At 38.9% G+C, this 12,844-nt stretch overlaps 1 protein-coding gene across 1 annotated transcript in view; it reads right to left on the reverse strand.

Annotated features, from left to right (window-relative positions):
* Positions 1-12,844, reverse strand: part of LOC126330686 (RAD50-interacting protein 1) — a 128,758-nt gene that overhangs the window by 12,581 nt on the left and 103,333 nt on the right. The window contains exon 9 of the mRNA XM_049996386.1: positions 6,672-6,865. Within this exon, the coding sequence (XP_049852343.1) occupies positions 6,672-6,865 (194 nt within the window). The remainder of the gene's footprint in view (positions 1-6,671; positions 6,866-12,844) is intronic.

Raw genomic sequence — 12,844 nt, forward strand, 5'->3', positions numbered from 1 at the left:
TTTCTCATTGCACTGACTGTGAAGCTTAAACTTTTCACATGGCCAAAGGATCACAGACTTTAGTACGTGATTTAAATTTTACCTTCAACGTCCACCTGTTCCCGAGAAAAAGAGGTCGTAACAGTTGGACAGACAGACGGATGGACAATAAAGTGATTCCATAAGGCTTCTGTTTTTACTGATTGCGGTACAGTATCCTAAAAGATAAACAATCACAAAGAATATGCCAGAGGAAGAAGCTCACTGTGTTTTCTCCCCTTCACTTATAATTGTTTTTCTTTTTTCTTAAAATTTCTTTCACTTACATTTAGTCTTTTTTCCAAGGGGCAACTCACTTCAGAAAAAAACAGCATGTGCAGTACTAACAAGCTTAAAATAAGTTAGAAGTTATACTGATAAATTACTGTACTACTTCCCACCTTGACACTCTGGGCAGAAGGGTTCCAGGTAAGGTGTGGCTTGTAATCATTAGGTTTTGCCAAAAGCCACAGAAGGTGGACACATGCAGTTCACGAGGAATGTGCTCTACTCTGAAATGGGTACCCTGCTTGAACACTGAGTTACAGCTGAAGACATCATGTCACTTGAGTGTGGGGCTTAAAGGCCTTCCTGTTACAAACAAAGAGACCTGGTGTTAAGCCTTCACAGACTTTTCTCAAGAAAATCTGGTGTGCACACTACGAAGGAAAACTTGCCATGGTGAGTGACAGGCACTGATACTTGAGGCATTCTAAACAGATCTGTCGAGAAGGATGGTCATTTGAAGGTTGTTCAGGGAGACTTTGTCAGGAGATTTTCATGCAATGTCTTTTAACCTTCAAGTGGGCGCACTGCTTTCCATAACATGAGTGGGCATGCAGTACACTTTATACACACGTAAAGGATAGTTGACTTTATGTTACCAAGGAAAACATGTATGAGCAAAATCACAGTTAGATTAGTTTAATTAAACAATGATAAAATAAACTTATATTATATGAACTAAATCACTGTTTAATTGAATAATAATAAAATAAACTTTCATTGTATCGGTCTGATACCACATTCAAGTGTTACCGCACAGTAGTGCCCCACTCAGAGCATTAAACAGCACAGTTGCATCAGATCCCTATTAAACACTTATTACCTCATAGGCAACTGCCTCATTAGGGGGTTGTGCTCCTAACTTGGAATATGAGTCATTTTCTTGCATGGATCGTAATTTTTATTCTCACCTGGCCTGCTGTTTATTTTATATTACTGCTGCTCACTTGGGCGTATAACAACACAGATTATCACTGTGTTAGCTGAAGCAATAATGAAGGAATAGAACTGGGCTCACATCTGTAAAACAACAATGGAACAGTACAAAACAATGTAATTTGTGGTTGCCACAGTTTATACATAGGCGCACCCCCTTGAGAGTTAAATGATTCGCATGATGTTTCATATAAAGGGTTCCAACTTTGCAGTTTAGAGGCATGTCAGCCAGTTTTCCACTTAGTTTTCAGAGTGTGAACCTGATTTCTACATTCATACTGATGATTACGGTCACGTTGTGACACCTCTGCTTTCATTTCATGTTGTGTTGTATTTCTTTTGGTCTGATGTTTGATGTACTCACTTCGAGAAAATAACTTTATTGGTCCTCCAGATTTGAGTTTGGGCTCTGGCTAACAATTTGTCCCATCAAAAGGAACTTGTTATAAAACATCAAGAATGTGGTGTGGATGAAAATGGAAACAAGAAATATCAAAAACAGTTTATGAACAAGGCCTTACAATGTGGAGTATAGAACTTTAGAACTTTGAAACACTTGAGGTTCTCCATATTCTGTCAGAAGAAACTGATAGATATGAAATGGATTTAACACTGCTACAAGAAATTAATTGCCCAGAAAAAGGAAAACTGGAAACATACCAACACATTTATACTACAGAGGATCTTGGGAGATGGAAATTTAAACAATGGTGTAGGCTTCACATTCGGTAAAAGAATAGCAGTGGCAGTAATTTATTTTCAATCAGTTGATAACAGAATAGTTTTTAGGAAAGCTCCAACTGAGGTAGCAAAGGATGAAAAGAAAGAATGTTTCTATGAAAAACATGAAGAGGGAATTAATAAGACAACAGGATATGATATGAAGCTCACTGTTTGAGATGGCAGTGCTAAAGTCATACGGGAGATCACTTGGAAAGGAACAGAAGGGATAGAAAGCTTACAAGCTGAAAGTAATAATGTATCCCATGGATAAATAGCATTAGAAACATAAAAAATTAAAATACAGTTTCAGAAAGAGCGTCAGATATTCTAAAATTTTAATGGAATATTTTGAGAACTTTTTAAATATTGAATATGAAAGTATAGAAATGGAGGAACAACATAAATATCAGAATGAAGATACCTCAGCTGCACCACCAACACTGACAGAGGCAGTAGTTGCAATCCAAAACAAACAAAAACACCAACAACAAAGATGCAGGGAGAGAGAGAATAGAAGCCAAACTACTTAAAAGGAAAGAAGATACAACTGTGAAACAAGTACACTGACATATGGCCAACATTTGGAATGAAGAAACAGTGCCAGCTGATTAGGCAGATGTAATCATAGAACTGACCCATAAAAAGCACTTTACAGAGACAAAAAGGGTGGTCAGATATTACCTCCAGATGGCAAATTTCTGATGCCACTGAAAGACACTTTTAAAAGTGCATAAAACTATTCCTGGAATTAGAAAGTGCTAGTTTCTTCCTCAAGGAGGAAGGAGGGATAGGTTAGGGAATATTGCAAAGATGATCAGAGTAGCACAAGAGAATTTCTTGGAGTACATTTATTAAAACTGATAAAAAATAAGTGTCCTTATTAATTCATGTACTATAGTTGTTAGTGTGGCCAGGTGACTTAGAGGGTAAGTGCCAGAGTACAAAGTTAGATGACCAGGGTCCAATCTTCAATTGATTCTAAGATTTTTCCTGACACTTTTTGCTTCTTTCATAATCTGACAGTTACCTGTTAGCGTGAAAAATGCCAGGATTCCCCTTGAATTGGAATCCATATTAAACTGTCGTCTCTCTATAAGCAGCTGTGTCAGTTCAAAGGTCAGAGGAATGCATCCTCACACTAGCAGGAAGGCAATGATGAAATGAAATTGTCAATTCCCTTTTGTCAGTACACTGTATATAATTGCATAATATGAGACAATGACTCTTCCTGTGGCAATGGAGGTATGGATTTCACATATTATTAAAACTAAACAATTTCACCACTGTGGTAGAGTAGATTATCAATCTTTACAATTCACTGTCTGAGAAATAGCAAGAACATTTATTTTCTGGGCCAAGAACTGTGTATCAGAAAATATTTTCTGAATGCCCGAGTTTGCAGACATAAAATTGTCTCAAGCTTCTAGCGTGTCAAGTGGTTTAAAATTCAGAAGCTTTCAGCTCGGTACTCTTCATCCATTGTCAAGTGGTGGCTATTTTTTGGTTGCAGCTATTGTCCTTATACAGCTGTGCTGTCTTTTGTGACATTACACTGCTTGCTACAAAGGTAATGTTTCCATTGTGTGCCCACTTCAACCTTCTGATAGAGATCCCAAGTCGTGCTTAGCTGCAGGCCACTGTCTTTATTTGGCGGTGTTGTCACACATTTTTATCTCAATCACTTCTTTTATGATGGTGTCCCAGCATCTGTTACTCCCTATAATAACAGATGTCTTGTCAAATGCAATACAATATCTGTTTTCTAGAGCATGCTCTGGGTACTGAAGATGAAAACAACTACTGTGTTCTACACATTGCTGTTCAATAGTACACAAAGTCTGTCCGACATAAAACTGTACATATCCACATGGCATTTTACATACTCGTGGCATTCTGAGGCATATATTGTCTTTCACAGGGCTCATGAGTAGTCAGATCTTTTCTGGAGCCCTGATGACTGTAGGAGTTAGCTAATCTTTACTGTTACTGTGCCACACAACAGCAAAAATGCAAGCTTCCTCGGGGTCCTTCAGTTTATGTGTTTTCAGAAAGATGGCTTGCAAAATTTGGCAGTAGGTGTAGCTGAAAACATTTAGGGAAGCTGTGTCTTATGGAGGCTAATTTATTAAGCTCTTTAGCCTTTCTCTGCCGTGCCATGAAGAGAAGACAATTCTACTTTTGCTTTTGTAAGCCACCATGTCAACACTGCTGCGGCCAATAGAATATTTTGTCTTGCCATTTTTGCCCTGCTGCAAGACCAGAAAACAGTTGGATACAAACAGCCGTGAGCTAATGACTATCTACCCGTGGCTGACAGAATCACTATGACAAATGTCAGCAGGGAGGACAACCATGGAAATGCAGAAAGGGAAATTGAGCAGGCTTTCACAGCAATGGCATGGGGCAGGATGGACAACAATAGAATGCACTGTAAACAATATGATGATGATGAGAAACATTGACGCAAGTGCCAAGCTGACTGTTAAGAAGGGACTTAGTTTTGCACCATCACCTTTTGCTGACATATTGTGGAACAAGTAGTTCACAAGATGCCCAGTTAAACTGTAGAAGAAATTCATCGACAAATGGGCTGCATTCTCTCAAAATCCAAGCCGCCAACCTCAAACATCACAAAAGCGTACAGCACTCAGGAAAAATCCTCTCCTCGTAGTCCTGCCACATGAGAAGGTTTGGTTGATGCTGCAGGAGGAGACATGTCAAAAATTATCAAGAGATGTAACATTCGGAATAATGACGAAGACATCGGAGCTTGTCAAGAGGTTTTCACAAGAAGACAAAGTCATTAAAAATCTCCTCCCTTGGGCACCGCGACCACCTACATTGTATAGCCTACTGAAGGTTCGCTAGAAGAATGCACCCCTATGTCCCACTGTGAGGCAGTTCTAGGCACTACAGTCTAGAACCGCGTGGCCGCTACGGTGATGTCCTTAGGTTAGTTAGGTTTAAGTAGTTCTAAGTGCTGGGGGACTGATGACCTCAGAAGTTAAGTCCCATAGTGCTCAGAGTCATTTGACTTACAGACTCGTGAAACATTTGGCCTGCCTCCTTACTCTGCACATTGGTTACTTTGTGCACCACATCAAGAATAAGACCGACTTCATGAATCAAATTAAATGCCTGTGTCTTGGAGACAGAGCTGTTATGGTCAACTTTGATGTGGAGTCATTTTTCACATGTGTTCCCATCAAAGATTCTATAAATCTGCCTTCCCAATTATTTGATGATGCCGTAGAGGATTTATTTAAGAACGCTCTAATCTCATTGTATTTTTGGTATGCTGGAGAATATTTTAACGAGGCTGCCTGTTCTGATGAACATGAAAAGCTGGGAGAATTTTCGGGCCACATCAATAATGTCCATGACAACATCAACTTCATGATGGTGGAAGACACAAGGTGCCTTACTGTTCCTTGACATCCTTATCCATTGTAAAGCAAATGCATTTATCAGCCAAAGTGTTTACTGGAAGCCCAACCACATAGATCGATATCTGCACACTAGCAATTATCACCATCTGATGCAGAAACGTTGTTCTAAGGACCTGGTGCGTAAAGCAAAAGCTGTCTCGGATGCTGAAAACCTGCTGAGGGAACTGAGCCACTTACAGAAAGTATTCAAGGACAATCACTGCAATACCTGCTAGATTTCACAAGCCATCTTTCTGAAGATATTTAAGCGATAGGACATGAGGAAGTTTGCATTTTTATCATTCTGTGGCTCAGTAACAGGGAAGATTAGCCACTTCCTAAAGGGGCATAAATCAATTTGGTCTTCGAGGCTCAAACAAAAATTTGATAACTCAAGAAGTCTGTGAAAGAAAATGTACACCTCACAATGCTAGGAGTATATGAAATATTGTGTGTGTGGACAGTCGCACAGACTGTGTGTTCTGCTGAGCAGTGCTGTGTAGAACACGAGAGGCGTTTTTGCCTTTGGCATCCTGAGGAATCAGCAGTGGAAGAACTTGCTCTAAAACAAGGACATCATATTGGATTTGATGAGACATTTATTATTACATGGACTAATAGTGTCTGGGATAACATCATAAAAGAAGTGACTGAAATAAAAATTTATGACAACACAGTCAATAAAATGGCGGTCTACAACTGAGCACTGCCTGGGAACTAGCCATCAGAAGGCTGAAGCACGAAGCATAATGAAAATAGCATCTTATACCATGCTGGAACTAGCACCAGTGACATCACAGAAGGCAGCATGGCTATGTACGGGTGGTATCAGCAACCAAAAGACAGTCTCCACTTGACAATGACAAAGCAGTACTTGGCCAAAAGCTTGTGGATTTTAAAATGTTTGCCATGGCTGGAAGCTTGAGAGAATTTTATCAACAAAATATTTTACCTGAAATTCAGCCAATCATATGCAACTGCCAATTTTCTACATCTTAAGTAGCCATTTCTGGACAATTTTGAAAACTTTCCCGGTTTGGCACCTGTATCTGATGCAGAAATTTATCAGTAATTGTTTTTCTGACTTTTCATTTAAATATTAAAGATACTCTTACACTTGCAAGAAACTCTCCTTATGAAATCATTTATGGGAGAAGTACTGTACCAATACATTGCGTTTTTGCTAATCTATGTGTACTATTATCCAACATTACTCCAACTTTAGTACATATAAGACAAATATTCACAAGTTGTATATTTACATTGCTAAAACAAACTGACCTGTCTTTACGATACTCCCGGCTTCGAGCTTTGATATCCATTATTACAGCATAACACAAGGCAGTCACAAGTTCTGTCTTTGTACGCAGTAGCAGTTCTACAGGTTCATCAAACACAGTGCCTTCTAAGCTTTCTATATTGTTCTCATTATTGCCTTGAAGTTGAGATTTATAAAAATATAACTGTAAAAAATGCTGAAATACACAAAAAAGAACTTTAATTTTGCAACAAATAAATATGGACATACATATACAATAGGGGATCCAAAATGGTTTCTCACGTAGCTAGCTGCCTCTAAAGATGATAACTTGAAATGCAGTATTCCATGATAAATTACAAACCACTAGCAATTAAGCAAACCAAAGTTCCCACTCAGACAAACACTTCATGACATGTTAGCAAACAACGCTGCAATATGGAGACTGCACAGTTATTCAACACTGATTTGAACCCTGGAGCTCCTTACAGCTTGAAGCAAGTTTACATGGCATGGTATGCAGCAGTATGCAATAAGTAATGGAAAAGGTAAGGATCATAGTAAGCATCTTTGGCCATCCACAGAAATTTAACCAGGAAAGGGTACGATGCTAAAAGCCATTTTTTATACAAATGCTTAAGTGCCAAAGAAACTGGTATAGGCATGCATATTCAAATACAGAGATACTTAACAGGCAGAATACAGCACTGTAGTCGGCAGCACCTATGTACGACAACAACTGTCTCGTGCAGTTGTATATTGGTTACTGCTGCTACAATGGCAGGTTATCAAGCTTTAAGTGAGTTTGGAAGTGGTGTTAAAGGCAGTGTACGAGCAATGAGATACAGCATCTTGGAGGTAGGGATGAAATGGGAATTTTCCCATATGTTCATTTCATGAGTGTACCGTGAATAACAGAAATCCAGTAAAATATCAAATCTCCGACCTTGCTGCAGCCAGAAAAATATCCTGCAAGAACAAGACCAATGACAGCTGACAAGAATTGTTCAACATGACAGAAGTGCAACACTTCCATACACTGCTGCAGATTCCAATACTGGGCCATCAACAGGTGTCAGTTGCGAACCATTCAATGAATCATCATCAACAAGGGCTTTTGGAGCCAAAGGCCCACTCGTATACCATTGATGACTGCATGACACAAAGCTTTATGCCTTGCCTGGGCCCATCAACGACAACATTGAACTGTTGATGACTGGAAACATGTTGCCTGGTCCGAAGAGTCTCGTTTCAAATCACGTTGAGTGGATGAACAGGTATGAGTATGGAGACAACCTCGTGAATCCATGGACCCTGAATGTCAGCAGGGGACTGTTCAAGCTGGTGGAGGCACTGTAATGGTGTGGGGCATGTGCAGTTGGAGTGATACGTCTAGATATGACTCTGACAGGTGACACGTACGTAAGTGTCCTATCTGATCACCTGCATAAATTTATGTCCATTGTGCATTGCAGCAGACTTGGGCAATTCCAGCAGGACAAAGTGACACCTCACACGTCCAGAACTGCTACAGAGTGGCTCCAGGAACACTTTTCTGAGATTAAACACTTCTGCTGGCCACCTAATTTGCCATACATTATTGAGCACATCTGGGATGCCTTGCAATGAGCTCCTCAGAAGAGACCTCCACCCCCTTGTCCTCTTACAGACTTATGGGCAGCTCTGCAGGATTCATGGTGTCAATTCCCTCCAGCGCTACTCCAAATGTTAGTTGAGTCCATGCCAAGTCATGTTGCGGCACTTCTGTGTGCTCGTGTGGGCCCTACACAATATTAGGCAGGTGTGCCAATTGCTTTGGCTGTGCAGTGTAAGTTGGTTAGTTTTGAGATGTGTCATGCCACAAAACCTAAACATTATAGTAGACACAAAAAATTTATTACAGTATGTTAAATACTTATTATATTAATTCATAGTTATCCATGATGTATGATATTTCTGTAACGAATAAAATTTCTGTGCCCCAGATTTCAGGAGGGGTGGGGGAGGGTGAATTTGGGAAAGGGGGGGGGGTGGAAGCAAGTATTCCCTCCTTGTAATTGCCTATGGTAAGCACTCATCCAACACAGAAACAACATTTATTAGGTGGGAAGTAAAAGGCAGTTGCCTGAAAGTTAGGCAACCCACAGTATACTCATATATTTCAAGTGAACCAATATCCTACGACAAATCATACCATCATTGAGCTGAATACAACCTGGTTCAGTTTTGGTCCAAATAGCTCATAGGGAAACATGATCTAACACTGCCAGTTTGTTACATTACCTGTTCAATTTCCGCCTAAACACATGATTACTGTATTAATGCTGATAATTAGTGATTACTAAGACTATGTCCTTATTTATTTCTGTCTCTCAAACTCTCATAGTAAACTGTGTTAACTTGCTTCCAGTCTAGTAATACAAAGCTCCAAGCAATTTCAGTGTTGAACTCCGGTTCAATGCATGAAGGGATGCATTCTATGCAAAGCCATGATGTGTGGTAACTGTCAAGCCAAAGTTTGCATATATATATTCCACAGCAAGTAGTTTCCAGTTTATGCTAATGAAACTACAAGTACTGCCAATGACAGAGCTGTTTTAATCCACAAGGGCAAAAACTCCATCTGTAGCAGCAGTAGGGAAGAAACTTTGAGTGAAACACAGAATCCTGTTCATATGTCAAATGGTTCCAATGAGTCCTCCTTAAATGTAGCAAGACCAGATGTAAATATGGCACCCTATCAAGACAAAGCAAATTTCACAAGCCTGGAAAACAACCAGAACACATCTTTTAAACAATTTAGAAAGTCGCCTAAATGACTGTAGATAACCAAACAGTGTCTTTTAAAAACAAAACCTCATTTGGGTGGGATGAAATACCCACTTCTGTAATCAAGACTGCATGTAATATAATTTCACTACCACTGCCAGTTATTATAAACCAATTTTTTGAGCAGGAATGTACTGAAATGTGCTGAGATAAAACCATTATTCAAAAATGGATCAGTGGATACATGAGGGAATTAATGACCTATCTCTCTTCTGCTGGTTTCCTCTAGTGTTTAAAAAGATTGCAGCAAAACAAATTCAAAAATTTCTTACTATAGATAACATAATTTTTAAAACCAATTGCAGTACCAACAGGGATAAAGAACTGTAAATGCCATCAACAAGTTTACTCAAAAAATAAGCTCAATGTAAGCTAAGGGTAAAAACGTCACAGGAATATTTTGTGATCCGACAAAAGCATTTGATTCAGTGTACCGCTCCTTACTTCTCCACAAACTACAGATATAAGGAAATAGGGACACTGCTTTACAATGGTTTAACTCTTACTTAAGAGAAAGGAAACAACGAGTAATTGTAACTTCAAGTTCATGCAATTACTCCTCCAACTGGAAAACAATTTCCCAAGGAGTCCCAAAAGGTTTGATATTAGGTCCTTAGCTGTTCCTTTTCTATATAAACAGCCTTCCACTTGCTATTGATATTCATTCAGTTTTGTTGTATCCTGCTACTAGTACATGTGAGTGTGTCGAGTATGGGTTGCCGTGTGTGCACACTCGAATCACTCACCAACTGTATCAGCAAAGGCTGGCCACTAGAGGAATCCAGTAGGAAGTGTGCACGTGGCACAGCCTCTGCTGTGCCATCCACCAATAGCCCATGCTCAAATATGGACAATCCAGTGCTGACTGAGTCTCTTGTATGTCCTTCCAGGATACTGTTTACATCAGTGTACTGTGTCTTGTTACGTGGGGATCCATGAGAGTCTGTTTTCCGTTATTGTTCAGTGCTTCAAGAATACAGCCATATTTATGTTACTTGGACTGGTCTCATGTATTACTTGGTTACTACAGTTTTATTTGCTGAAGATACATCAGTTATAATTGAAAATGACATGCCTGAAAGAATTCTAGGAAGTGTCAGAAATACCTTAGAAAAACTTGAATCTTTGTTCCATTCACTTGGACCACTAATAAACATCAGTAAAATCAAAATCATTACAACGCGATGAAATAAAGATAACTTGCAATGAACAGGATATCACAGACGTAAACCATGTGAAGTTTTTTGGCCTCAATCTTGATAAAAATTTAAACTGGAAGGTACACATTGACTATATAGCAGATAAATTTGACCACTTAGCATTCGCATTGTGTATTTTAGCAGATGCCACAAATGCAGAAAGATAGTCTGTCACTGCTACTTTCAATTAGTTATTCATTATGGGGTAGTTCAGCAAACATCACAAGCCAGTATTACAAAAGAAAATAATTAGGAACGTGTGCTGTTAAACAATGGGTATCCTGCTGACCACTGTCAAGAAATTGTAAAGTACTATCTATTCCCTCCCTTTACTTATAGGATGGTTATAATTAAACTTTCACTACTTGAGAGAACCCCTATGAATAACAAGTGATCATTGGAGAATGAAATTTTGTGGAAACATTTGTAAGGATGTGTAAATAATGAATAAACCATTGTAAGAAACACATTTTAATTTCCACCTGAGAGGAATAACATTTGTTAATTGTGTAACATGTTTATGTTCCAGGTTACAAATGTTACTCAAAGTGATGACCATTAGCATCCAAAACAGCCTGGAACCACACTACAGATACCATTCCACAATTTTTCGAAGCACTTTTTGAATGATGCCCCATGGAACATTCAGCTGTCATGGCACAGTTTGTGCACTGCTTGAAGATTGCACATTAGTGTCCAGCACTCTTAGCCATGGCTACCATTATTTCTTCAACAATTTGTGGTCTATTGGCTGTCAGCCTCTCCCATGAGCAGTTCCCAAACCAACAGTTAATTTGAACTTGCAAATCATGTTCTTCAGTTCTTGTGCAGATAGATGACCTCTCTGTGTTCCTTTAATGCACTGATACTCCCAAAGAGCAGCAGAACTATTGCTGTTGTTTTGCTACAACAGCTTTATGAGTAAAGCCCTGTTCACTTTGTGCACACCCCATGTTGACAGTCTGCAAACCGTAATGCACACTGATGTTTGTGTTTGATCCCTAAAAAGCCTTACCAGTACTGGATCCTAATGGATGGCAAGTTATGACACTAACACTATTAAAAATGCAAATCCTGCGCTGCACAGTCTGAACCCACATGGTAAATAGTTTTCTGTCTACACTGACTAAAGTACAGAAAATTTAATTATAACCACTCAGTTCATGAGGTGGTGTTATTCTTACATAAAAATCAGCATATACTAACCTCTTTCTGGTTTAGTCATAACTGCAGAGTTTTTAATTCCTGACACACCATTTGAGGCTCTATGCCCAAACACCAGGGCATATGGGGTTAAATATTTACTATAAAATAAGTGATAATAATATATTTAGCATGGAGCTTGTTTCACTGAAAAGATTACAATTTACTCTCCTGATGGTAATGTATTATTATTCTACTGAAGAATTCATTGAGGACAGCTTCCCAGTTTCAACAAGGTAGTTCTACACATTATTTCCATATACTGGAAAGTGTAGTATGTGTTTTTGGAGCAGTATCTCAGAAATATATATATAAAATAATATAAATATCTGCATTTCACTTAATTTTTTTGACATGTCTCCTAGACATCAAATCAAACTAAATGAAAATTCTATGTTACAAGATGACCAAACCATTTCAAATTCCACTGATCAGTATACCTCAAGTTGCCAATTTTAGATGTGGTTAGGTCCCTCAAAAATTGTTTTACACCCCACATTGTAGATGTGTTACCTATTTACTCATTCTCAGATATCTGTTTATGGCAAGTTGGCATATAAAAAAGAAACATTCATTAGAACAACAACATAACAGCAATGATGGGAGCTATGTATGAGAATAAGGGTCTCAGTAACTGAATATAGTATTTTGGACACTTAAGGAATTTCAAATATGACATTCCACCATGTCATTCTATGGCTTCCCACTGTCCCACTTAATTCAACCTGAAGTTTAATTCAACTGTCGCAGAGATGTGTACTGAGTTTTCTTTACTCTTGCAACAAACTCGCTGGACAGGCTGGCACTGATGCTTTTAACTCTTGCTCTAACCATAAGAGCGGTGGTGGTAGTCTAGTGGGTAGAGTATTAGATTCGAGTCCTGAAGGTCTCAGGTTCAATCTCAGTGTCAGTATTTTTCCTCATTTCAGTCCGTCCAGGATGGGCACATGTCTACTCAACCTATC

This window comes from Schistocerca gregaria, chromosome 2 (genome assembly GCF_023897955.1).
Source record: "Schistocerca gregaria isolate iqSchGreg1 chromosome 2, iqSchGreg1.2, whole genome shotgun sequence".
Lineage (NCBI taxonomy): Eukaryota > Metazoa > Arthropoda > Insecta > Orthoptera > Acrididae > Schistocerca > Schistocerca gregaria.